We start from the raw sequence: 27,942 nt of genomic DNA on the forward strand, positions 1-27,942 counted from the left end.
ATACAGAAACACGTAGGCCCGGATTCTTGAACCGGCGTCAAAGTTCTAGGCTCCAGAAGATGCCCATACTTCCATTAAAAACGCCATCCAAATTCCATTGGTAACTGAGATTTAAGGTGTTTTACCAGCGACTAGAAAATCAGCGCCTGAATTGCTCCGATGTAGGCGCGTTACACTGCCAAACACCAAAGTAGGCGATTCACTGAAACCGGTGCCGATGCATGATTGACAAGTGATCAGCAGCCGCCGATAATGGTGCCAAGTTGAGAATCCGGGCCGTAGGCGCTATTCTATAAATGGGTATGCCCGTATGTTTTCCCGTGGATCTGCCATTTCTACCCCATTTCGGTGCCTTGCATCTGTTGGAAAGCTTTTCTGGGCCAAAACTTCAATGTGGAAGTAGCCCTAACTGTTTGGCATCAAATATAGAATTTTCCCCTAACTGTTCAGTGAGGCAATTAGCACATGCAAACAATTAATATGTTGCACATTTAGCATGCCACTGCACATGAATAACCATATGAAACCGCTAACAAAACATGTTTTATGCATGATTCTGAATCACCTAAGTGAAGGAACAGTTTATCGCAGTGCATACCAGAGCACTTTCTTTGCCCATTTAAAATGAAGTTCTCTTTTTTTTTTTGGTTAGATTCCTTTACACATCCAGGGAGGGTGGGGGGTGGATTATTTATTTGGAAGAGTAAAATTAATTTTTTTTATTATATTGATAGTATAATAAATAACATTATTGTTTATAATTAGGATAAGAAGGGATCAAAAAATTGTTTAATGTAATAATTGTGATGATAATGTATTTTCATACAGTTTTTCTGATTCTTCAATTGTATACATTATAAAGTTTGAAATGTCAATAAAGATTTACAAAAAAAAAAAAAATAAAAATGAAGTAGGGCACAAAAGGTATCCACTGTGAATTCTACAATACTGAGACAGCATGACTATATAGTTTCCCGGTATTAACTAAGATTTGTTAAAGGTTGAAGGCTGGTAAAATTGGTGGAGTGTGTTGTGTGCTACTTAATAGCTTGCTTTGCTGAGTCATGTTACTTGCATTCCATTCACAGCTGGAAAACAGCAACAGAACCAGTTTTCAGATCAGACTCGGCATTCTCCACCACTAAACGAGGGGTAAATATTGAAGTGCCAGAAGACTTCTTTCTTTTGTGTGATTGGCAGCATTTTTTTTTTAAACTTTATTGAATTTTAAATAATGGCAGTGCATTACAGAAATTATAATATGAAAAGCTTGCATAAAATGCACCTTAATACACAAAATATAATGAAACAACCATTTTTCCCCTCCTATCATTCCACAAAAATATATTCATATATTTAAACCTTCAAAATATCCCTCCCTCCCCTCCCCCCCACCTTGGATGTGTAAGGAAATCTAAGAAAGTAAAGCAACAATTACAATATCCTTATTATTTGTTAACAAATGCAGTCAATGGGCTCCATATTTTATTAAATGTATTACTCAAACCTAGGCATTCCGCGTTCATTCTTTCATATTTATATGTATTGCACACACTCGCCCACCAGAATGTGTAATTAAGTCTATCATGACATTTCCAATTTCTTGTGATCATTTGAATGGCTATTGCTGTCAAAATCAAAAAAAGACGGCTTTTATATTTATCCAACACAGGCTTTACCTGTAACAATGTGCCGCAAATTATAACTTCATACGACAAAGGAATATATGACTCTAATATAAGATTAATTTGTCCCCATATAGACCTCCAGAAACTATCATTGGACAAAAATATAACAGATGATCTAATGTCCCAATATTAATATGACAATGCCAGCATCTATTAGATTTTGAGTTATCAATTTTCTGTAATCAAACTGGGGTCCAAAAAAATCCTATGCAACAGAAATAACCATGTTTGTCTCATAGATGCTGACGCTGTGCATTTTAACCTCCAAGACCAAATTCGTGGCCATCGAGATGCAGAAATATACTGTTTTATCTCGATACTCCAAATGTCTCTAAGACTATTTTTTGGCTTTTTATTTAAAAATTCCAAAATTAATTTATACCACTGAGCGGCCTGATGTCCTGTTAAATCTGTCTGATAGCAAAGGATTTGCAAGCTATAATAAGTTTTTAAATTTTTCCATTCAGGGAACCCACTCTGAATAACCTGCTTCAACAGCAATGATCTATAATGTTGAGAATTTAAAATACCAAATTCTTGTTGCAGCCGTGAAAACTCAAGCAACTTCTCATTAGATATAACATCATCTAATGTCCGAATTCCTGCTTGCATCCAATTCTTCCAGGCAATTCCAGTACTGCCCACTTTTATCTTGGAGTTTAACCATAAGGACTGTAAAGTAGATTTTATTATAGGAACATCTGTTAATTTATCAATAAATCTAATTGTTTTCCTTGTATCCAATAAAATTCTGTTATTCTTAGCATAACTAGGTAATCTGATACTTAATACATGGGATAGTCTCATAGGGGACATAATTTTCCACTCTAGATATAGCCAGTCTGGAAGATGTTCCATGAACTCGGGGAGGATCCAATACATTCCCTGGCGTATTATATAGGCCTGATGATACCTATAAAAGTTTGGAAAATTTATCCCACCCTCTGTAATTGGTTTTTGCAAAGATACTAAAGCAATTCTAGCTTTTTTACCCAGCCAAATAAATTTAATAAGAATAGTATTCAATTTTTTATAAAATTGGAAGCATATTTATTTGTTTAATTCAGGGTTACTTTTATGTAAAATTGAGAATAATATTAAATCTCTATAAAATGGGAATGCTACCAAAACCGTCCGCTGTAATATTCTTCTCAATAAGGGTGAGCTTCTCAAAAGCTTGCCATGCAAGGAAGACTGGTTGTAGCCAGTTTTACTGGGTTGCTGGAGCTTTGTGCATCCTGCCCTAAACCTGGAAGTTAGCAATTATTTGGCAATATTCTTAACATTTGCCCTACTCCCATCATCTCTAAAATGAAGAATAAAAAATGTTTTCTAGACAGCTTCACTTTTACTGTATCTCTGTATTAGGAAAAGTGTTACAAATGTAGAGCCTGATTCTGTATAGGACGCCCGGTATCAGCAGCCGCCTAAGCGACTTTTGAGAATCGCACACGGGTGTCCTATATAGAATCGCATCTGTCCTAATGGATAGATGCCTAACCCCGTTTAACCAGCCTGAATCTCTTACCGTCGTCCATGTCACAGGCACTGCTTAGAGAATCACGTTGCCCCTGAGCTGATCGTGGGGAGATCAGCTGAGCGTCAGGGAACCCTGAATCCGGCCGCAAGTTGGCCAGAAGGAAGGATTCCACTCCCTTCTGCCGCCACCCCCGAACCCCCCTCCCACACTGTCTGAAGCAGGAGAGATGCCCACTCCCTCCTCACGGAGCCCCCAAAATAACCCCCATGGGAGTAGCCTTAGGGATTTGGTCAATCGGAGTCTTAGGCCACTCCTAGTGCCGGAAGAAGGGAGTGGGCATCCCTCCTGCCGGGTATGTTGGGTGGGGGGTGCTGGCAGGATGGAGTGGACATTCCTCCTGCTGCGGACAGTGTGTGTGTGGGGGTTCGGGGGTGGCTGCGGGAGGGAATGGGTATCCTGCTGACCGATGTGCGGCGGGACTTCAGGGTTTCCTGCCTCGTCCGCTCAGCTGATCGGGCAGGGAGATATCCTTGCAGCCATCAGTTTATCAGCCATGTCTATTTGAAATTTAGGCCAGAATTTTGCTGGCCTGTATTTCAGGCATGTATCACAGCTCTAAGGAAAAGCCTAGGGCCCCTTAAGCTCACCTAAAGCTACTTCTGGGTGAAACCACGCCCATGCCCAGCCTTGGATGAGCTTAAGCGTCCCTAGGCTCTTCCCTGCACCTGCGACAGATGCCTACAATGAGAGGTAAACACACTCGAGGAATGGGCTGCGAAATGGCAAATGAGGTTCAATGTGGATAAGTGCAAGGTGATGCATGTCGGTAACAAAAATCATATGTACGAATACAGGATGTCCGGTGCTGTACTCAGAGAGAGCCCCCGGGAAAGAGACTTGGGAGTACTTGTAGACAAGTCAATGAAACCGTCCGCGCAATGCGAAAAGGGCGAACAGAATACTAGGAATGATTAAGAAGGGGATCACAAACAGATCAGAAAAGGTTATCATGCTACTGTACCGGGCCATGGTGCGCCCCTACCTGGAATACTGCGTCCAACACTGGTCGCCATATGTAAAAAAGGGTCCAGAGAAGAGAGAGAAAAATGGTTAAGGGACTGGAGGAGTTGCCGTACAATGAGAGGCTAGAGAAACTGGGCCTCTTCTCCCTTGAAAAGAGGAGATTGAGAGGGAACATGATCGAAACATTCAAGATATTGGGGATAGATTCCGTACAAATGTAAGGAAATTCTTTTTCATTCAGAGAGTGGTAGAAATCTGGAACGCTCTTTCAGAAGCTGTTATAGGGGGACGCACCTTCCAGGGATTCAAGAAAAGGTTAGATAAGTTCCTGCTGAACCAGAATTGCCACTGATGGATCAGACCAGTGGTCCATCGTGCCTAGTAGTCCGCTCACGCGGCAGCCCTCTGGTCAAAAACCAGAACCCTAACTGAGACTAATTTGTGTGAGCGGACTGCTGGGCACGATGGGCCACTGGTCTGACCCAACAGCGGCAGTTCTTATGTTCTTAACTTTTGGCCATCAACAGAGCCAACGTTTTCAGTATAAACTGGAGCAGGCCATAAAATTATCCAGCCACTATCCTTTAAAACTTTGTCCCTCTAATTCTCTCCTAATGCACCAAAAGTTAGGTGCCAATTCAGCCCATGACTTTCAAGCTACAGTGGTAGTTACTTGACAAAACGGTGGTGAAAAGGTAGATAAGGACGTGCCTATAAGTACTCTTAGATGCAGTTCTGTAACTTGCCATCTAATTGTTCTATTGTGTAACTGCAAGATGAATGTTCAGGTGGGCAGGTCATAGGCATTCTGACCATTCCAGCATGTTCTTGAAGGAATACTGTCAGTGCACATGCATGGTGCCACATTTAGGCCCCCTTTTATCAAGTTTACGCTAGGATTTTTTTATTGCCGGCCCCTGCTGTAAAAGCTCTGACACTCATAGTATTTCTGTGAGTGTTCGCGCTTTTACCGCAGCAGCCGGTAATAAAAAAAAAAAAAAAAAACACCCTAGCATGGCTTGGTAAAAGGGGGCCTTAGTCGCAAATCTACACTTGCGAATTGCAAATTATCTGTATAAAGTTATTTAGTAGGAATATTAACCTGTATATGCATAGGAGTCGATTGCTCTTTTAGATCATCTTTTTACATTCAGCGTTTTTATTTGAACTATATTATATTAATAAGTTATCTTGAGTTGTTCCAGATTCTGGCTGGGGTTTTTTTTCCTACCAAGTTGTTTTTGGATTTTCCCTTTTTTAAAGTGGGATTTGTTTTGCCCCTTGTTTTATAATTACTCAATGGGGCTCATTAGAAATCAATAAGACACTAAGGCCCTCATTTACCAAGGAGGGCTAACCGATGAGCGCACGCTAATCGATTTAGCATGCGCTAAACGCTAACGCGTGCATGTTAGTCTATGGACGCATTAGGGTTTAGCGCGCGCTAATTTGATTAGCGTGCTCTAATCGGTTGACGCACCTTAGTAAAAATGGGGGTAAGCTACAAAATTCATTAATTATATCCAGTTATGTTTAACCCCATTTTCAGGTGGCCTTAATTGGCTAAGCTTGCAGCTGGAAATTCTCGTAAGTTTAGCTGGACAAAATTTTCCCAGCTAGATTTAGGACTGTTCATGAGACTGCAGTTCTGCAGCTAAATTTATGTGGTTATTATCACCGACCGTTGTCCCCAGGAATGCCACAGAGCTTTTCTGACTGGCTGAATCTGTATACCCTGTAAATTCAAATGGCCAGCGGTGGACAATTTTCAGTTGGAAGGTTATCCAGCGAAATTCAGAAGTTAGCCAGGTAAACCTTTTGAAAATTGACTTGATAGTAGAGAATAACAAGGGGGGCCAAATTTGTTCCCATACTCGCAGGAACTCAATTTTCCCGTCCTGTCCTCGTGAGTTTTGTCGCTGTCCCTGCCCCTTCCCCATTCCTATAAGCTCTGCCTTAACCACACGTGCCTCGGAACACCTACGATTTTAAAATGTTTGAGGCTGGTGCTGATGAGGACAGAGCTTTCAGGAATGGGGCAAGGACAGGAAAAGAACTTGTTGGGACTGGAAAATGAGTTCCCGCGGGGACGGGGGGAAAATTTGTCTCTGTGTCATTCGCTACTTGATAGCTTTCTCTGCTAATGCGCATGGAAACAGAAACTGCACTTTCGTTGTGCTGTTGAAGTACAGTCAAAGTTTTTGTCAGCACTGCACTTTGAATTTGTGTTAATATCATGCAAAATTATGGTAAAATAAGGGGAGTGTCATGAGTAACCAAGCTAAGGTAGACAGAAATTTTCCACGGGTTTAAATAAGTAAGTGACTCCTTTAGCTCAGTAATAGTCATTGATGTGAAGCCAGGGCCAGCTCAGCCTAAGAACCAGGTGGGGAGGGGCCCTAGCCCAAGGCACCGGTAATCTAGGGCTACCTTCAGACTGCAAAAGGGATAGATGCTAGGATGGTATTTTGGCACCTTTCATTACCATAACCATGTGCCAGTGCCTCACCTGGTCCAGCAGGCACTGAGAGAGAAGCGGCCATACCAGATCACAGGTGGAGATGGGGTGGGTAAGGAGAAAGATACCAGGCTGTGAGGTTAGGGGGCATCAATGCAAAAGTTGGCTTAGAGAGCCACAGTCCCTTGAGCCAGCCTTTATTTAGCCAGTGGTGTAGAAAGGGTGAACGGTGCCACTACCCTACTCCCCTGCCGTGCACCCCTCCCCCTTCCCTTTTAAATTTCTCCGGCACGAGCAGCATGCCCACATCGGTGTCGGCTCGCCCTTTGACTTTACTTCCTAGGCGTGGGCCCCGGGAAGTGACATCAGAGAGAGCGCCGATGCTGACGTGGGCAGCAACCTCACGCTGGGGAAATAAAAAAGGTACCGGGGAAGTCGAGGGGCGTGGCAAGGGAAGGCGGAGAGTAGGAGGGCAATTGCTGTTCGGTAATTGCCGTGCTCTTAGGAAGACTGCACCCGGGGAAGACCCCCCCCTCCTTACTGTGCCGTTGTGTGGAGCTATGTCATTGTTGGATTAACTCCCAAAGGTTCATAGTTTGAGAATACTGTATATTGTGGTACTGTAGAATTTTTCAGCTACCCATCTGTGGGTTAAATATTGTAAATTGTGACCCATTTTGCAACTTACAATATTTCACATTAATGGGCCCTTTTACTAAAATGCACATAAATTTGCAGTTACCACAACTTAGGGCTCATTTTACGAAGCCGCGGTAGTGGTTTAACCTGCTTAATAGTGTGCGCTAAACTGCCGAATGCACTAGCCACTACCGCCTCCTCATGAGCTGGAGGTAGTTTTTCGGCTACCATGGGAGTAACGCATGATTAAAAGTTGCGCGCGCTAAAGCCGCTAATGCGGCTTCGTAAAAGGAGTCCTTAATGGGGTGGGTTTCTGCATGGTAGTACTGCAAATTTAATGTGGCACCTTTTGAGGGCACTCCTGTTATTTTTATGGAATGTCGTATATTTTTAGACATATACTAGGGTTTAAGCCCGTTACATTAACGGGTGCTAGTAAAGCCTCCTTCCCTCACATGTCCCCTATTTATAGCCCCAGCTCCATACACATTTTTACCCCCCCACCCCCCTTCTCCCATCTTTTCATCAGGAAGGAGCAAAACCAGTTCAAAACTGTTCCACCCACCCCACCCAGTGTTTAACTTCAAAGAAAAGTGCTGCGCCACGCTGTTGCTGGCCTTGGCGTCTTCTGTCCACTGCGGCCAGCCCTAGCGGAAACAGGAAGTTGTCAGAGGGCGGGCCACAGTGGAGAGAAAACGGCGAGGTCAGCGGCAGTACGGCGCAGTGCTTTTCTTTGAAGTTAAACGCGAAGGCGAGTGATCAGGCGAGGGAGAGAAGTAGATGCCGGCAGGAGCGCCCGTGCCCCCCCCCCCCGTTCCAACACCTATGGAGGTTTCTCTGGCGGTGAGTGAGGGCGGGAGGGGGGAGTCGCCGGCGTGGAATTCGACACGGAGGGACACAGCACACTGTCAGGAAACACGCCATCCTAAGTGTGCATGCGCGCTTAGGATTTTATTTAGAGGATTAGACATTCTCAATCCAGTCCTCAGGATACAATCGGCCAGCCAGGTTTTCTGGATAACCCCCATGAATATGCCTGAGAGGAATTCGCATACAATGGAGACGGTGCAGATTTCTCTCATGCATATTCATTGGGGATATCCTGAAAATCTGACTAGGTGTATCCTAAAGACTAGGTTGAGAATTTCTGATATATGTTGTTGTCACAGATGTCCAAGTAAGAAATATTTGGTTTTGTTGTTGAGTAATTTTGTTATTTTCAGACTGTTGAACATTTTTTGTTAATTTGGAAAGTCAACCAGTTTACCACATATTAATTGACTGCATAGTTATGAATTTATAGGTTAATGCATGTAAACTAGTTTAGCATGCACTAAATATTTATGAGGTATGGTAACAAATGGAATATATGCTAACAAATGCACATACCTAGAGATTATGATGTTGCTTATGTGAGAAGACCCTTCATTCAGAGTTTGCATTGTTAAGGTTTGCAACATTCTACTTCATAATGTTCTGGAACCAAATAAATTTCACAAAATCAAGGTTGCTAGAGATCTTTGAAAAAGAATGTGATGTCTCTTCAGGTGCCTCAGTGCAAGATTGTATGCAGTGGCCTGAGACCTCCTTAGTACACAAAAACATACTACTGCTTTGCTTGACCATGTTTGTAGTGAAGAACATAGAAAAAACAAAAGAGGCGACCTGTGGTGCTCAGTCTTTTATTCATGTACAAGACCCATGTCATTAGGTAGAATCTCCTGTTTGAGTGTATCGTTTTTCGTCTTGGAGAGTGACCATGTCGTTAGGTAGAATCTCCTGTTTGGGTGTATTGTAGTGAAGGACATTACATTAAGGAGATTTTACACTGTACATGTAATTTCATTTTGAACATAATTTTAAAGGTACTGTTAATTTTCTTTGTTTATATTCCAGGAGCCATCAACGAGCTTCAGTAAGCTCAGAAGAAAATGATTCTGTATGTACCAGTCCTGTGATTTTGGATGGTGTATTCTCATCACCAGAGAATAAGCCAAATAGAAGTATGTACTATATCACAGCACTTTTATCTGTGGACATCATGTCAAACATAGTATTATTTGAACATTAGAAACATAGAAACATAGAAATAGACGGCAGATAAGGGCCACGGCCCATCTAGTCTGCCCACCCCAATGACCCTCCCCTACCTTTCTCTGTGAATAGATCCCATGTGTCGATCCCATTTGGCCTTAAAATCAGGCACGCTGCTGGCCTCAATCACCTGAAGTGGAAGACTATTCCAGCGATCAACCACCCTTTCAGTGAAAAATAATTTCCTGGTGTCCCCGTGCAGTTTCCCGCCCATGAGTTTCCACGGATGCCCCCTTGTTGCCGCGGGACCCTTGAAAAAGAAGATATCTTCTTCCACCTCGATGCGGCCCGTGAGATACTTGAATATCTCACTGTGGGCAGAATTAGTCCTGGATAGTCAATGCTTGGTCACATCCTGCTGGCGCTGAATAGCCAGGGCTAATCATGAAGGAGCTGGCAGCAAGAGCTTGTGCCAGTCCCAGATGAATATCAGCTGAATCCCACATAACAGTTTCTGTTGAAGTCTGGGCTCCCGCCATCTGATTCCCCCACCACTCCCTGGAACAACACCTCCCTTTCAATTCCCCTCCTCCCCTAAAGAAACATAAGACTGACTTAGCCCCCCATCCTGTCCCCTGGACTACTTGGATATTCACAAAGACAAAAGGGCAGGAGCAATGCCCACTCGCTTCTTCCTTGCACAGCAGCCTGTTCAAAATGACTACCATAACCCATAGTGGTAACCTTGTAGTACTTCCAAGTATCACAAGGCCATTTTGAACATGCTGCTGCGCTAAGCAGGAGCAACTTGACGTTGGTCCTGCTTGTCTGCCCTCAGGGTCATCCAGGTAGTCTTGAAGTGGCCTGTGGGGATGGGGTGGGGGCTTGAACCTGCTTTTATGATTCTTTGGGGGTGGATGGAGGGGGGGAATCTGAAAAGTGGCAGCCAGAGGTGCTCTGACCCTTCTCAAAGATTAAACAGAGCAGTCTGAATAAGGCTGATAACCAGTTAAATCCTGGTTCCTCCTAGGTTCCACCCACATGAAACCATGGCACTAACCAGATAGTGCTAGAGTGGTCTGTGGTAATCCTCAGCAGCATTGTCTGACTAAGCACTACAGAATATCTACATTAACTCCAACCAAACCATTTAAATGTCCAAGAGCTTCTCCTAGTCATTTAAATGGCTTTGAATATCAAATGGAGTGTTTTCTATTTCTATGACCCCTTCAAATGAGTCCCGAATGGAGAAGGTAACGTTTGACATTATTGGTACCATAACTTAGATGTTTTTGCTGGGGTCTACTACAGTCAATGAAAGCTTGGTATCCATGTTTCTGATGATGATGTTTTTCTTCTTGACCAGTACAGAGAGGGACAGAACACACCAAACACAATACAGCAAAAAAAAAAAAAAGCACAAAGGGCCTCAATAAACAGGGACTTGTCTTTACTGACCCAACATGAACCGTGTTTTGGTGTACAGCGCCTGCATCAGGGGTCAACCAATGAGCAAAATGCGATTACCAAACTTTGGAGATCAGAATCAGTCCTAAAGCCTGTGAAGAAACATAGGACTAAGATTGTTCTCGGTGCTCAGGCTTTAGGACTGATTCTGATCCCCAAAGTCTGGTAATCGCATTTTGCTCATTGGCTGACCCCTGATGCAGGTGTTGTACGCCGAAACACGGCTTGTGTTAGGTCAATAAAGACAAGTCCCTTTTCATTGAGACCCTTTGTGCTCTTTTTGTTGTATGAAGTTTTTCTCCTTATCATTTCTCTCTTAGCATTGAGTAAGAGGGGCATAATAAAAAAAAACGTCTAAGTCCTCTTTTGGCATAAGGCCTTAAACGTTGAAAGTAGAAGCAGGGAAAATGTCCATTATCAAAAAAAACGTACAAAAAGAGGTTTTTTTTAATAATGGCCTGCCTCTACATTCAGCTGTTTAAACGCCCAGACCACCACTACGTCTAAACTTATACCATATAATCAACCTAAAAAAAGCCTAAGCCCCAAATGTCCAAAACAAGGGCTTTTAGGCGAAGGAGGAGCCAGTCCTTCGCCTAAAAGCTGGATTCTGTAACTGGTGTCTGTCAAAAACAACACCGGTTACAGAATCCCCCCCCCCCTACAACGATCCGGGCAGGAGGGAGCCCAAGCCCTCCTGCCCTCTTAAACCATGACCCCCCCTCGACGACATTGGGGCAGGAGGGAGCCCAAGCCCTCCTGCCCTGCGGCACCTCGACTCCCCAATTAGGTTAGGGGCAGGAGGGAGCCCAAGCTCTCCTGCCCCGCGATCCTCAACCCCCCCCCCTGCTGAGTCTGATGGGTCCAGGAGGGAGCCCAAGCCCTCCTGGCCCGGCAACCTCCAACCCCCTCCCCCCACACGATCCGGCCAGGAGATAGCCCAAGCCCTCCTGGCCCGGGGACACCCTCTAACCCCCACCCCCCACTAAAATACGGGCAGGAGGGATCCTAGGCCCTCCTGCCCTCGACGCATCCCCCCACGACCGCCCCCCTAACCCCCGATTGACCCCCTGCCAACCTGCGACCCCGCTGCCGACCCCACGACCCCCCTCACCGCCAATCCCACTCCCCCGTACCTTGCAATCCTTGGCCGGACGGATGGGTGCCAAGCCCGCCCGGCAGGCCTGCCAATCCAGGAATGGGGCCCTAATGCCCCAGTTGGCTCAAACCCCGCCCACAGATGGGGCCTGAGGCGCCTGGGCCAACCAGAATAGGCCCACCAGAATAGGCCCAGGAACCTTAGGCTCCTCCTGTGGGCGGGACCTTAGGCACATGGACCCGGCCCGGATTGCCTGGCCTGCCGGATGGGCGGGCTTGGCACCCATCCATCCGGCCAATGATTGCAAGGTACGGGGGGTTGGGATTGGGGCTGGGGGAGTCGCGGGTTGGCGGGGGGGCCGATCGGGGGGTTTGTGGGGGCGGTCGTGGGGGGGTGGTGCATCGAGGGCTGGAGGGCCTGGATCCATCCTGCCCGTATTTTAGTGGGGGGTGGGGTTAGAGGGTGTCCCCTGGCCATGAGGGCTTGGGCTCCTTCCTGGCCGGACCCATCGGACTCAGTGGGGGAGGGTGTTGAGGATCGCGGGGCAGGAGGGCTTGGGCTCCCTCCTGCCCCGAATGTAATCGGGGAGTCGGGATGCCGCGGAGCAAGAGGGCTTGGGCTCCCTCCTGCCCTGATCGTTGTCCGGGGGGGGGGAAAGGGTGGATTACGGCAGGGGAGATGAGCCATCTCTCCTGCTGCGATCATTGCTGTAGGGGGTAGGCAGATTGCTGGGGCCGCTGAGTTGATCGCAGCAGCCATGATCAGCTCAGCGGCCCCTTTCGGCACTTATACCTGTTTTGACTTGGTTTAAGTCAAAATGTATAAGTGTCGACTAGGCAACCTGCCTAAAGTTTTTTTTATACCTGCTGCATGCCTAGGTCTAGGTCGACCCACCTCCCGCCCACCGCCCGCCCTTTCCCCTCCTCTAAAAACACCTCTTTTCTCTCTGTGCTTTTAGAGGCAGGGAAAGGCCTAAGATGGTTTTAGATACGTCTAAATCCAGCTTTGATTATTGGTACTTGGATGATCAGGCTTTTTGATCGTCCAAGTACCCATTTAGGCCACTTTTTAGACTTTTTTTTTTATTATGAGCCCCTAAGCCTCTTCATACTTTAATACCTCCCTGTGTTCTGCAGAGGTTCCTAACACAAATGTAGCTTAATTATTCAGTCTTAGGAATTGAGGCCAACCTCCTTCAGTGGAGGCATAGGTTTTCAGAAAACAACCGTTTATAAGTTAATTGGGGGTGCTACCATATATTTCATATTCAATTACTGCAAAATTATAATTTTATTAAATAGGTGCCTTTTATTTGGGTAAAAGGTTCATCTGCAATATAGTTAAGATTTCTAAACCATTTCAATGCAGGTTGGCCAGGAATGTCACAGTCTGTAGACATCTGTGAAGGTCTTGAGGACTGGTGTGGTAATCGCTATCTATGTAATTCAGATACTGAAGAAGAAGATGGAACTCAGTTGGTTAGTGACCATAAATTCTATTTATCTATTAGGTCATGTGGTTAGCAAATAACTTACATGGTATTAAAAAATACTAAAAAATAAAGAACAGTTTTATGTTTCCATAACTTTATGCTACCTTTTCTTTCATATACAAAGATGAATAATTTAGTGATCCAAATCCTTTCAAATGCTACTAGATATTTGGTAAGAGTAAAATCGATCACGTAACCCCTCTGCTCAAGGAGTTACATTGGCTTCCAGTGTATCTCAGAATTCAATTTAAGTGCATTTGTATTGCATCGAAGATCCTATTTGGCATTTTTGCCACTTTGATTCCTTTAGACTGGAATGTTCATAGATCTCATCTTGCCAGAAGTTCTCAAAAATTAAAACTTACATTTCCCTCTCAGTGGTAAAAACAGAACCTTTAACAGATTTAGTCATTCTTTTGCTTTCAAATTAACCAAATTCTGGAATGCTTTACCACTTACATTAAGAAGTTTAGGTTCTTTTGCCTTTATTCCAGAAAGTTCTGAAAACTTTGTTGTTTGCTAAACATTTTGGAAATTAACTATTTCAGTCTACTTTTCCTTGTCAATTTTTTGTATTATGTATTGCATTATTGTTAACCAAGTCGAGCTCCTCTTGGTTGATGACTCGGTCTATAAAACTAAGTTTTAGTTTAGTTTAGTTTATCGGGTATTGTCTTATATAAATATTTCAAAAAGGGGTAACATTGTGGAGCATTACAAGATAATCCAAATTAAGCCCCCTTTTACCAAGCTGTATAAGGTTTTTTTTAATCGCAGACCACCGCGATAAAAGCTTCGATGCTCATAGAATTCCTATGAGCATCAGAGTTTTATCGCAGTGGTCTGCGATTAAAAAAAAAACCTTACGCAGCTTGATAAAGGGGGGCCTAAAAGAGCTGGCTGAACAATTTTTTCCAGTTTTTTAAATCAGAAAATTTGCATATCAATGCTCTTTTTTTACATAACTTTAGCTCAAAAGCACTGCACTGTGAAATCCGCATTTATAATTTCAAAATACATACAGGCTGGCCAGAGGGATGCTTACTCCCTGTGGCCAGCAGGCCCACCTCTTCAAAATGGTGGGCCTTCCCCTTCACGGTGCATCCTGGGATGGAATGGGAATAGCCTAAGATTCTGATTGGGCCACCTTTATTGTCAACCTCTCATCTCTTCCCACCCATTAGTCCTCTTTTCCCTTTTCTTATCCCACCTCTAGAACTCTCAAAAGAACAAAATACATTAAGACACAAAGCAAACTTTGAAAACTGCTTGTGACGGTTCATAAACAGTAACGCAGAAGACAAAGGCGCGCGCCGACAACTGAGCGCAAGAGGGAGGCGCGCGCCGAAGAAAAAGACTGTTTTTAGGGGCTGCGACGGGGGGTTTTGTTGGGGAGCCCCCCCACTTTATTTAATACATATAGCGGCGGCGTTGGGGAGGGTTTGGGGGGGTTGTAACCCCCCACATTTTAGTGAAAACGTAACTTTTTCCCTAAAAACAGGGAAAAAGTTAAGTTTTCAGTAAAATGTGGGGGGTTACAACCCCCCAAACCCCCCACAACGCAGCGCGATCTGTATTAAGTAAAGTGGGGGGGTTCCCCCCACCCCCCATCGTAGCCCCTAAAAACAGTCTTTTTCTTCGGCACACGTCTCCACGCTGCGCTCAGTTGTCTGCTCGTGCCTTTGTCCTGGCGCGCTTTTGACCTGACACCGCTTGTGACTACAAAGCTTTTCCACTAAGCATTCTTCTCACAAAGCCAGCATGGAGGGAAATCCCTTGTAGATTGATTGATATATTCAGTTTCATTTACTTTACTGTAATTTTATTTCTCTAGTCTCCGGGTAAATATAAAGCCTCAGCTGATTGTAAAAGGAGAGACTCTGATGACTTACTTGTCAGTAATGGAGATGTGATTCAGCTCGTACACGAGAATGGAGAAGGACAATGGTAGGATTTTCATTTTACTTTTCTGCATCCCTTTTTTTGTTTTTAGAGTTTTTCTGTGGGTTACATTGCATATATTGTATTGTGTTTTATTAATATGGATTTTGACATCAGTATATTAACCATTCTTAAATTAATGATGCAACCATTCTTTTTAGCTCTTTGCACAAAGTTCTATCTTCTTCCAAACCTATGAGCGTTGGAGCTTTTACCGCAGCGGTCTGCGATAAAAAAACACTTACACAGTTTGATAAATGGGGGCCAAAGAGAAGAAAGCAAAAGGGCTATCTTAACTTTATCTAGGAAATTATCTGATAAGTCCCGGTGGCCACAACATATTAGTGGTATGGCTGAATATCCACATATAAAATGTCCATGACCACCAGGTGCTGAATATTGATTTGAATAACTTTGGAAGAGTTGCTTCCTATACTTAAGGAGTTGTATTCTGAGTATGGTTTGGGCTCTGAATAAATTTAATATTTTAGAATGGCAATACATGTAATACATGTATACCTCAGAATATTAAACTGAACAAAAAAAGTCGAAACAAACAATGTTCAAAAATCTCCATTATATTTCTTCAGAGAAAACTAAAATATTGTCCACATTTATGCTGGGTCTGTTCAATACAAATGTGGATAATATTTTAGTTTTCTCTGAAGAACTAAAATGAAGATTTTTGAACATTGTTTGTTTCCAATTTTTTTGTTCTGTTTGGGTTACCATTTTTTCCTGTGGAAACTTTTTTCCTTTTTGTTGATCACACGTACCTCAGAACATTTCCATATCAGCATTTACACCTGCTTTGAATCACACATAACACCTGGCTAACCTGACCTAGAGGAATGCTTGCTTTTTTTTTTTTTTTTTGGGGGGGGGGGGGAAAGTTATCTCTTTGATGATCAAAACCCCTGAGGAAAGTTTCAGTGGATTGTTTCCTAATTAGCTGCTCCTATACATGAAGATTTACAAAATCTACTACCCACATGTATAAGTAGCAAAATCACACACATAATAAATCATTAAAAAATCATATTAAGTGTATGTAGAGCTTATGCATATAACCCCACAAAGGATGATGTTCTTTTTTTGTAGCTATTCATTTGTAAAATGGCTTCTCCTGTTTGTGTTGCATCAAATAAACATGCTTCTCTGGTGGTTTAATGCATATTTTTTTAACAAATGCTATGTTCATTGAGCCTTTTGTAAAATATTAGTGTAATTTAAAATGCCTGGACTCTTGTCTGTTTTCCTTCTTAGATGACTTATAGAAAGCTATCATCTTAGTCCACTCTGTGTGTTAGGGAGTAGATATATCTTGAGGCCCCATTCCACTCAAGATCATAACTTGCAGACCTATGCCACCAGGTTTATGAGGCTTTGTAGAAGATGGATTGTTCTCTCAACATGCCAGAGCTATAAACCAAGGATAGCTTATATTCTTTTATTTTTCTGCTCCCCAGCAACCATGCTAATGCAAATCAACAATGCAGTAACTTTGGGGTGCATTTGAATGACTACTGAAGTTACAGATCTAGAAAGCAAAATACGTTGGATCTTCAGGGTAACCAGAATATGCAAATTAACTTTTGCATGCATATTTCTGTTTAATATTCATCACGAATATCCTGAAAACTGTTTGTGACACTTGATACCTGAAGTTGAGTAATACTTCCACACTTGTTACAGAACTGAAGCATTTTTCTGTGATTCAATTTTGGCAAATCATCATGTTAGAATCTGGATCAGACTTTTGTACTTTGGCCAAAATATACGGATATTTAATACTGGGTCAGACCAATGGTCCTTCTAGCCCAGTTTCCTGTTTCCCCTGACCTTTGCCTCTAATTCAAATACCTGTCGACTGATTTCAAGGTTGGTGAAAAATTTGAACAGGAAGAGAGAAGGCTGGATTCCCGGCACCAGTTTACATGCCCTCATTGGTGACTGTAGGTTTCGGCATGCCAAAGTTGCAGGTAAATGAAGTGCATTTGAGAGCTCTGTATAATAATGTGTGTTATTTACTGCAGCTTATATTATTTCTAATGGGTAATATTCACTAATAATGCACAATGATGATGCATTTCATACCTTAGAAAATCCCTTCTCTGCAAGGATGTAGCTTCACTGATGCTCATTGGATGTCTCAAAGATGAGGCTTTAGAGATCGTATTTACGTGAATGGCTCTACTCAACATGCCCTATGTGTTTCTCCCAGGCTTGTGTAAGTTCTTACTGTATCATTTCAAGAAGTTCACACTCCTTTACAATTGTGGTCATCTTCTCTCTCCATGAATGTCACAAGGACCTACACGCCAAATATGACTGTTTACAGAAAGCTTTCCAACTGTCTGCACCCCAAACATCTCTGGGTAGGGTTACCAGACGTACGGATTTCCCCAGACAAGTCCTCCTTTTGAGGACGTCCGGAAACTGGGTCTCTTCCCTGGAGAAGAGGAGACTTAGAGGGGATATGATAGAGACTTACAAGATCATGAAGGGCATAGAGAGAGTAGAGAGGGACAGATTCTTCAAACTTTCAGAAAATAAAAGAACAAGAGGGCATTCAGAAAAGTTGAAAGGGGACAGATTCCAAACGAAAGCTAGGAAGTTCTTCTTTACCCAACGTGTGGTGGACACCTGGAATGCGCTTCCAGAGGGCGTAATAGGGCAGAGTACGGTAGAATAGGGCAGAGGACAGAGAAAGGATTGGACAAATTCCTGCTGGAAAAGGGGATAGAGGGTATAGATAGAGGATTATTGCACAGGTCCTGGACCTGTTGGGCCGCCGCGTGAGCGGACTGCTGGGCACATTGGACCTCAGGTCTGACCCAGCAGAGGCATTGCTTATGTTCTTATGTTCTTAGTGCTCTATTAATAAGCAGCTGTTACGTTTCCAGTAATATCATTTTACACCTGCCATCCGCTTTCATTAGGCGACTGGCCCAGGGCTGTTTATAAATTCGTATTCGGCGGCTAACATTTCTTGACATTGTGTTGTGTTCAGACAACAGAGGCTATTTTGAAGAATTTTGTATTGCAGAAAAGGTTTGGAAGAAATATACCAGTCACAAGACTGGATTAATATTCTATTGAGGTGACGCATTTCTCTCCATATAGTGGCGATGTATACTGCAGAAGTCGTTGAATGAACCCATTTGGCACTCATTAACCTGTGCTGGTATACTAATGAGCTGCAGTTGTTTGAACTGACCTCTGAAAGAATTGTTAGCTACAAGAAGACAGATGCCGTGGTGCAGAAGAAGGCGAATTAATCATTATTAACAGCGAGCTGCTGGGTCAGGTTATTTCTACTTGGGAATGAAATGAGAATCGAGCCAGAATCCTGATGAGTTTGTTCATTTTAGATACTGGTTTAATTATACCACAAAACACAGAAAACTTCTAGTGCCACTACGTTGACAGTCTATTTAGTTTGGTCGGGATGAAGTGCAGGCAGAGTTTGTGGGTAAGTGCATTGATGATAAAATATTTCAAAGAAGACCCGTACCTGTGAAATGTACACATTGACATTTATACCTTCTTTCAAGTGGGTGTAAATAGCTGTACCAGAACTCAACATGCAGTTTCTGCTGCAAATGGTAGTATTTTATAAAAAACAAAAACAACCTTAGATAGATTTAGCATTTATCCCGTTTAGGACCTCAGCAATGCAGTGCAGACTGTGAGAAGGTTTCATTCATAGACTTAATTGCACTAAAGCAGTGGTTCTTAACCTGGGTTCGACCGAACCCCAGGGGTTCGGTGAGTCAGTCTCGCGGGTTCGGCGGAGGTCAAAACACACCTCCGACTCATATAGCGCTTCGGTCACGTTCAATCATCTATCAGTTATTCAGTGATTTTGATCAAGACTGATCGTGTACTCGGTTTCTTGATCTATCAATCTGTAACTAACTCCTTATATACATCAATCAATTCCTGATTAAAATTTGTGATTTAACTGATAGATGATTGAATGTGACCGAAGCGCTTATGATTCATGATGATATGCCCCGCTTGTCCATAATTGGCTGCAGGTGATCACGCAACATCACTTGGCCTATCTGTGCTGCAGGGGATTTGATACGCATAGTAGTCGAATTGTAACTGTTGTGATGGTACGTCGTGTGATACCTATCTTAATATTTTAATCCCTTACTAACTATGTTGAGCAAAATACGAAAGTGGTCGGATGAATATGTACAATATGGATTCACATGTATAACGGAACGTGATGGGAGTCAGCATCCTAATTGCATGATTTGCAATGCCAAGTTGAGTAATTCTAGTCTAGCTCCGGCAAAACTAAGGGAACACTTCCTTAAGCTGCATGGAGATGGAAAATACAAGAACACAACGCTCGCTGAATTCAGGGTGAAGAGAGCAAGATTCGATGAAAAGGCTACTTTGCCTGTTCTCGGCTTTGTACCCATCAACAAACCGATCCTCACAGCATCGTACGAAGTTGCTTACCTGATCGCAAAGAAGGGCAAACCACACACCATTGGTGAAACACTCATAAAACCAGCTGTGTTGAAGATGGCGAATATCATGCTGGGAAAAGCGGCTGAAGTTGAGTAAAGCATAGCAGGGGATCTTCAACCCCGCTATGTTTTACTAAAAGAGATGAGTATCTAATGTATCTTAAAAATGAAATAGTTATATAAAATAGAAAATAATAAAACTATATAAAAAATAGACCGATGAAGACTTTAGTGCAATTAAGTCTGTGAATGAAACCGTCTCACAGTCTGCACTGCATTGCTGAGGTCCTAAACAGGATAAATGCTAAATCTATCTAAGGTTGTTTTTGCTTTTGATATCTGAGATTTAACCTTAGAAAAATACCTATTATTGCCTTATACATCAGTATTTTATAAAGACATGTGGAGGGGCATTTTCAAAACATACGTCTTAAGTCCGATTTGGATGTGTGGCGACGTCCAAAGCCGGCAGTAAGAAAATGCCTGTTTTCAAAAGGCAAACCATATTCATGCATATTCATGGTGGATATCTGAAAATTTGACTGGCTACGTGTGTCCTGAGGGCTAAGTTGAGAAAAGGGACTGTTTCTTGAAATGTTCAAATTAAGTTTGGAATTTTTGAAGCACGCAATACCCTCCGCTGTCATCCTTGGCTAGTAGGAAGTATCTGATTTGTCACCACTGTTGTTACTAAATGCCATGGGGGCAATTTTTAATTCACCCGCCTACTTACAAAGTATACAGTATACACACTTTTGCTGTAAATAGTTTTTGCTAATTTTCAGAAATAGTACAAGTATTTTCACAGAGAAAATGAACATAAAATACACATTAAAAGTGGTCATCTATTTCACTCTTTTTATTTTTTATTCAGTATTTGTATTGACTTTAAATGACAACACAAAAACAGAAACAGCTCAAAATTCAAAAAACTTCCCCTCCCCCAGGTTACATGGTAATACAGTGCTGAGTTTACATCCGAACTGTACGTTGGTAACTTGACAATAAGTATCACGTGGCACCTACATTCCATTAATGGACGTCAAGCTTTCCCTCTTAATTTCAGCCGCCATTGCATACTTTCTAACAAGACATGCAGCATTCCACCACCCAGTCATGCTTAAGTGAATTACTGTTTTGCAGAAGGCCAAGAGAACATAAGAATAGCCTTACTGGGTCAGTCCAATGGTCCATCCAGCCAAGTATCCTGTCTTCACGGTGGCCAATCCAGGTCACAAGTACCTGGCAAAAACCCAAATAGTAACAACATTCCATACTACCAATGGAGAGCAAGCATGAGCTTCTTCCATGTCTGTCTCGATAGCAAATTACGGACTTTTCCTCCAGGAACTTGTTCAAACCTTTTTTTTTTTTTTTTTTAACCAGCTAGGTTAACCGCTCTTACCAAATCCTCTGGCAATGCGTTCCAGAGCTTAACTATTCTCTGACTAAAAACATATCTCCACCTATCGGTTGTAAAAGTATTTCCCTGCAACTTCATCGAGTGTCCCCTAGTCTTTGTAATTGTAGATGGAGTAAAAGATCGATTCACTTGCACCCGTTCCGCAGCACTTGGATTTTGCAGGCTTCAGTCATATCTCCCCTCAACCATCCCTTTTCCAAGCTGGCCCTAACCTCTTTCCTCTTTCCTCATACGAGGAACAAAATAGCATTGTGTGCTTGTGAAAACGTCATGCGCACGCACTATTTTGTTCCCATAATCTTGATATCTTGATATCTCTGTGTGAATGCTTTCCTGCTAGAAGTATATGCACCATGGAAATCTCATGCTTACTTTTAGCCTGGAAAGAAGGGCTTAATGCACACTAAGGGAGGAATTCTTCAAAGGGTGCTAACAATTAGTCTGCACTAAACATACCCATTATATTCCTATTTAGGTAGTCTAACAAACCAAATGTGCACAGTCTTCTACCTTTTCACAGAGCTGCCAAACTATTCCCAGCCCAAGATTTCTGATAAATCTCTCATGATACATTATGGGACCTGTGAAGCTCATTTCAGTGGGTACAATTGGGAGTTATACTGCTTCAGGATGTAAATTTAAATAATCTCCCTCTTGAAACTGGATAACTGGGTAGCCCTGTCTTCCTACTGCATATGAGCCCCACATTGTGAGTTATTGAATAAATACAACACTTATGAATTTGTCTTAGGAATTGTATATTTCAGCATTATTTGGTAGCTGTGTTGACAGCAGGGCTGTGGAGCTGGTGCACCAAACCTTTAATCCAATTTTCCACTGTGACGCTTCTGTTCTTATATTGTCTGACTCCAGCCAAGTATAGCAAATTTGATTAATTACAGAAATATAGGGTATTTCTTTATGTATAAAATTAAGATTATTAGACCACAGTATATGTTTATTGGAAGTGTGAACACAGAACCTAAACAACAACAACAAGAAATATAAATTAAAATTTGGAATTTACCTTATATTTTAATGTTGTAAGTTTATATTATGAAGCTGGAGTTAGTACATTTTTTTTTCTGACTGACTCCACCCAAAATTGCTTCTGACTCTGACTAGAGGTCTGCACGGGAACGGGGATCGCGGGAATCTCGCGGGAACCCCCCCTAACCCACGGGACTCCCACGGGGACCCCCCTCTGGCTCACAGGACTCCCACGGGGACCCCCCTCTAGCCTACGGGACTCCCACGGGGATGGAAGGCTTTGGAAGCAGGGTTCGTCCACATAATATCATGGACACATCAGCCTTAGTAAAAGAGGGGGTTTATAAGTTAATTACTGAACAGAAAACAAAAAAAAGGGTTCCACCAAAGAGATTCCACAAGGAAAACAGCAGCGCAAAAACAAAAGAAATTGTGGAATTGATGATCCTGTCAGAAGTAATTGCTGCTTTTTATGGGGACGGGCGGGGATGGAGGTAATTCCTTGCGGGGATGGGTGGGGATTGAGATGATCCTGACGGGGACGGGTGGGGATGGAGAGGATCCTGATGGGGATGGGTGGGGACGGAGAGGATCCTGGCGGGGACAGGCGGGGATGGGTGGGATTTCTGTCCCCGTGCAACTCTCTAACTCTGACTCAACAGCCCTGGCTGTCAAGGAACTAATCAGTGCTGTAGTAGGGGTGGAGGAAGCAGTCCACCCCGGACACCATGTTGGTGGGGGTTCTGGCACCCCTCCTTCTCTCTGCCCTCCCTCCGCCTCTTTCCACTCCTCCCCTCTCCACGTGTGCGCCCCTTTCTCTTCCCCTGTACCTCCAGCTGTTCACCGCTGCAAGCAACAACTTCAATGTGTTCCTCGCGACCGCATCGGCTCTCCTGCTGATGTCACTTCTGGGTGCTCCGCATAGGAAGTGGCATCAGAGGAGAGCCGCCGGGGTTACGAGGAGCTTGTTGAAGTTGTTGTTTATTTATTTATTTATTTTAATAATTTCTATACTGTTTACAGAACTGTCACGTACGTAAAATTCTAAAATAAATTAAGCCAAATTTTAAAACAAATTAGGCAAATAAAACAGAAGGATTCAATTCTATCAGAAAATCAGCAAGCAAAGAAGGTCACATACTTAAAGGAACGCATTTACAAATAATTGTGTTTTAAGTAACTTTCTAAATGCCCCCTCCCCCCATCACTGCATTTTCGAATTTGACCTACAAGAGAATTCCACAATTTTACTCCTGCACACGAGAAGGTCATTAGGTCATTGCATCGGTTTCTACATATTTGGAGTTGCCATTTGCTTTCAACAGCGCAGAGTTTTCAGAACGCAATGATCTTTTTTTTTTTGTTAGCCCTTTTTATTTTTATTTTTTTAATGTTCTTTATTCATTTTTAAAACTTAAAATAAGTGCAACAGCATATAACATCAAATTATATTTAAATATATCGCTTAATATCCTTTTCAAATTTAATTCAGATCCCATGACCCTCCCTCCCCCATATACCTTGACTTTCATCAAACATAAGAAGACATATAGTAACCCTCCCCACTCCACATTATTTGCACTTATAAGAAAACCAAAATAACCCCCCACCCTTCTCCCCCAACGCAATGATCTTACTGGGTACTGGGCAGCCCTGTTACCCAGTAAGATCATTGCGAGGGTATTACTCAAAGGCGTCTTTAAAAAGGAAACATTTGAGTCCGCCTTTATATTGAATTCTATAAGCAACAGTGCAGCTTCCAGAGTTAAGGTGTGATTATGCTCGTATCTCGACGTTCCCATTATCAATCTTGCCACGGCATTTTGTACCACCTGCAATGCCCTGCCCCTGGTTTTGGTTATTGCAAGGTACAGGACATTACAGGACCATTGCCTGCACAACAGCATGAAAATTAAAAGATGACAATGTTGGTTTCGCTCGATACAATAAATACTCGTGGAGGTGAACAACTAGAGGTACGGGGAAGGGAAGGCAAGGGGAATCAAGAAGGGGGGAGGGCGTAGATGAGGAGGGGGATCTCTGCCCCGGGCGCCTCTCGCCCTCGCTATGCCACTGCAACCAATTACTGAAAAGCTCATAATCTTTGTCGTCTTTAGTGATCATTAGCAGAAAAATATGTATTCTTAGCAGAAAGCAAAGCATTAATAATATCCCTTAATGCTTTTTTAGATGCTGCCTTCTGTAATACAAGGAAACTAAGCTCCCTTTGATTTAAGGTCAGCCGCTTAGAGGCTTCATTGAACTACTCTCTGAAGAAGCAAACTCTACAGGTGACAGCACTGCTGAGAGCCGGTGAGATAGATGAAGTCTTTTTATTCACTGCATTTTTGGAGTCATCTAGCCTCCTTTAACCCGAGCAACCCACTGGTCTGACATCCTTGGAAGCAGAGCCATTTTTCACCACACCATTTTTCCAATGAGACGTGCAATAGCATTTTATATGACTTGGTGTTTTTCATAACTTCTATCCTCAAGATGCAAAGCAATGAACCTTTTTGATGACGTTAAAGAGACAATGCATTTGCAGACAGCTTTTAGTCCTTCTATGGCATTCTCCCGGATATAACTGATCAGAGGGACTATCTGTTCTCTGTGTCGGGAAAGCACTGCATATACTCTGTAGCACTATACACATTTAATAGTGCTAGAAATAGGAATAAAGCATGTGGAGAGCCAGTTTTAAAGGAGAGAGAGATAAACACAAGAGAACCAAATCCACAAGCTCAAAGTCGCAAAACAAAGAGTGGATAGATATGTCCTAATAAGACTGGTGAACATTATTTATTACATGAAAGTCCTTTATTCATCAAATATATGATTCAAACTCAATGATTCGACATGTACATGTTTCGGCCTCAACCAGCCTGCCTTAGGAGTCTTATGGGTGAACAACCACCCTCAAACATACGAACTTCCGGTGCAGTGATAAATATATTGACTCATTAAGACCATAATCCACACTGGACAAGTTGTAACTTCAGCTTGGATTACGGTCTTAACGAATCAATATATTTATCACTACACTGGAAGTTTGTGTGTTTGAGGGTGGTTTTAAATCCATTTATGTGGTTCAATATTGATTTGAATGGTTGGTGCAATAGGCTGAGAGCCTGAGGAACTAGGTTCAATTCCCACTGCAGCTCCTTGTGACTTTGGGCAAGCCACAAAACCTTCCTTTACCCCAGGTACAAAAAGGTTAGATTGTGAGCCCAAAAGAGACAAAGAAAGTACCTTGAATATAATCACATGTAAACTGCTTTGGTTGTAGGAAAGCAAAAAGAAGACCAAACTCTGCACAAAATTAAATAGATGAACAAAGGAGCAGAGAAGACCAGACCTTCAAATTGGGCTCTCAGATGCCCTTGGACATGAGTTTTCATAGAATTAGATTGCCACATTAGCTTATTTTTATTGGTTAATTGTTGAGTGGACAACCTGAGGATTCCTGATGCAGGCTTTGTAGCCGAAACATGGTCCGTGTCGGGTCCGTTTTCTTGTTCCACTTCCTATTGATGACATTAAACGCTTCGGTTGGAAGGTCTGGTCTTCTCTGCTCCTTTGTTTAACCACTTTGGTTGTACCACAGAAAGGCAGCACTGTATATCAACTACACGATCTTATTTCCCCAAACCAAATTGGCCAGCCTCAGAAGAGTCCTCCATCACCTGGCTAAAAGTACCTGTGGGCTTCTGTAGCAAACGCACTTTTAGCCAGAGTGTGGGAAACTGATTCTTTGAGGTGAGGATAGGGCATAGGAGGAAAAGTAATGTACGATCTAGAAATGAATTTTCAAATCTATGTGAATTGTTTTCCAACAAATGTTTTCCTGGAAAAAGAAAACAAAAAAACCCCAACAAAACACAGTAACAAAACAAACTACTGCCCAGCTCACATGAACGTAGTGGAAAATTCAACTTTTGCACCAAGGGTGCTCATAAATGGCATAGGGTTGGTTTGCACTATCACCCGAATTCTATAATGTAATGTAATTTATTTCTTATATACCGCTACATCCGTTAGGTTCTAAGCGGTTTGAAGAAAATATACATTAAGATTATAAATGAGAAGTAAGAAGGTACTTAAAAATGGCGCTTTGAGTTGTGCATGCAGCTGAACTGAATAACGAGCCAATTAGTGCTGATAATTGTCTTTTTAACAAGAAATTATCAACATTAATTGCATTTAACTTGCATTTATGCACGTAAATTTAGGTGTGGGATCTGTGCCTAAAATTTACATACTGCGCCAAAAAGGAGGCATGGAAATAGGAGGGCCATGGGCTGAAAGCTATACAGGCAGTCCCCGGGTTAAGAACGAGCTATGATTTTAAAGCTGTTCTTAAGTCGGATTTGTATGTAACTTGGAACTTGTAGGTTTTAAGATTCTTGCTGCTTACCTCTACTCCCAGCTGACAAAAGATCCGACCGTCCAGCGTTCCCTCTAAGGTACAGCAGGCACAACCACACACTGTTCTTAATGTGGCCATGCGTCATTCCTGAATCTGCTACAGGAGAAGTGTAGGAGTTTGTGCCACTGGAAATACCGCTCAGTGAAATCAAATGAAGCCGCAAGTGTGTTCTTAAGTACGAGTCGTACTTAAGTCGGGTGTCTGTAACTCGGGGACTGCCTGTACACATAATTGAAGAATAAGGGGCATCTGCACCTATCTTTAAGTACACTTCCACTGGTGTAAATGGGGGCACTTAAAGTTAGGCATGGCTCCCAGGCCTAAGCACTTCTCTATAAACCGAACCTAACTTTAGGCGCAGGTTATAGAATAGCACTTAGGTAGTTTTTTTTCAGCGCTTATTCTGTAGGTGCAATATATATAATTTAATCCTAAGTGACCGTTCTATAAGGGAAAGTACGCAAGCACTTTGTTATAGAATAGCAACTGCATTTACATGCACCTATGTAGACACAACTGACTTATGCCAGTTCCAGCGGCGTAGTAAGGTGGGGGACAGGGAGTGGACTGCTCCGGGTGCCAACTTTACGCCTGGTAACCGCGGGAAACCATCTTCATGTCATTCTTTAAGGAGAGAGGGAAGAATCAGAGTATGAATGGCCACAACCATTGACCCGCAAGCTTTGCTTTGAAGAATGCTGGTGTAGAAGGACTGAGGTTGAAATAGACACTAGAAAATGACATGGGATTATTTCCCGCGGTTATCCGTGGGGACGGGAACGGTGATGAATTTTGTCACCGTGTCATTCTCTACTCACAATCTCTGGGAGCCGAGGCAGCAGCTCAACCAGTGAGCCATAGCCCTTCTTCAGAACACTTGTTAATTTGTAAGAAAGAATTTGTGCACTACTGGTCATCATTGTGAGTCCACCAGTAGTGTACAAATGTTGCTATTTTATAAAGCAGTGTATTGCAAATTGTGTGCCCTGGAGGTGTGCCCCAAGATGCCAGCGGAGAGACGCTGGCATCAGCTGACTGCTTACAGGACATGCTTCTGCTTACAGGACATCTGTGCCTCTCCTTCTCGCTGGCACCTCTGCTCCTTCTCCTCACCTCTCCTTCTGCAGTACCCCCACCAGCGCTAATAAGAGGCTCAGGGTCATGGCTGGAGGACATCCGCACATGTGCGGACATCGACGTTTCCGTGCGCCCTCCAGCCGCAGCCCCCAAATTAGTATGCCAGCAGCTTAAAAAAGTGTGCGACACACTGTTATAAAGGCATGTGGTTC

General features: G+C 42.9%; 1 protein-coding gene across 3 annotated transcripts in view; it reads left to right on the forward strand.

The window, feature by feature from the left end:
- MCF2 (MCF.2 cell line derived transforming sequence) overlaps positions 1 to 25,074 on the forward strand; it is a 197,609-nt gene extending 172,535 nt beyond the window's left edge. For 2 of the 3 annotated variants that reach the window (XM_033946324.1, XM_033946326.1), the window contains 6 exons: positions 1,089 to 1,152; positions 9,185 to 9,291; positions 13,257 to 13,366; positions 15,215 to 15,327; positions 17,203 to 17,303; positions 24,415 to 25,074. In XM_033946324.1, coding sequence (XP_033802215.1) covers positions 1,089 to 1,152; positions 9,185 to 9,291; positions 13,257 to 13,366; positions 15,215 to 15,327; positions 17,203 to 17,303; positions 24,415 to 24,455 — 536 coding nt within the window. In that variant the 3' untranslated portion in view covers positions 24,456 to 25,074. The remainder of the gene's footprint in view (positions 1 to 1,088; positions 1,153 to 9,184; positions 9,292 to 13,256; positions 13,367 to 15,214; positions 15,328 to 17,202; positions 17,304 to 24,414) is intronic. The other variant, XM_033946325.1, reaches the window with a different exon arrangement.
- Positions 25,075 to 27,942: the final 2,868 nt, after the last annotated feature.

Source organism: Geotrypetes seraphini, chromosome 5 (assembly GCF_902459505.1).
Source record: "Geotrypetes seraphini chromosome 5, aGeoSer1.1, whole genome shotgun sequence".
Taxonomy (NCBI): Eukaryota; Metazoa; Chordata; class Amphibia; order Gymnophiona; family Dermophiidae; genus Geotrypetes; species Geotrypetes seraphini.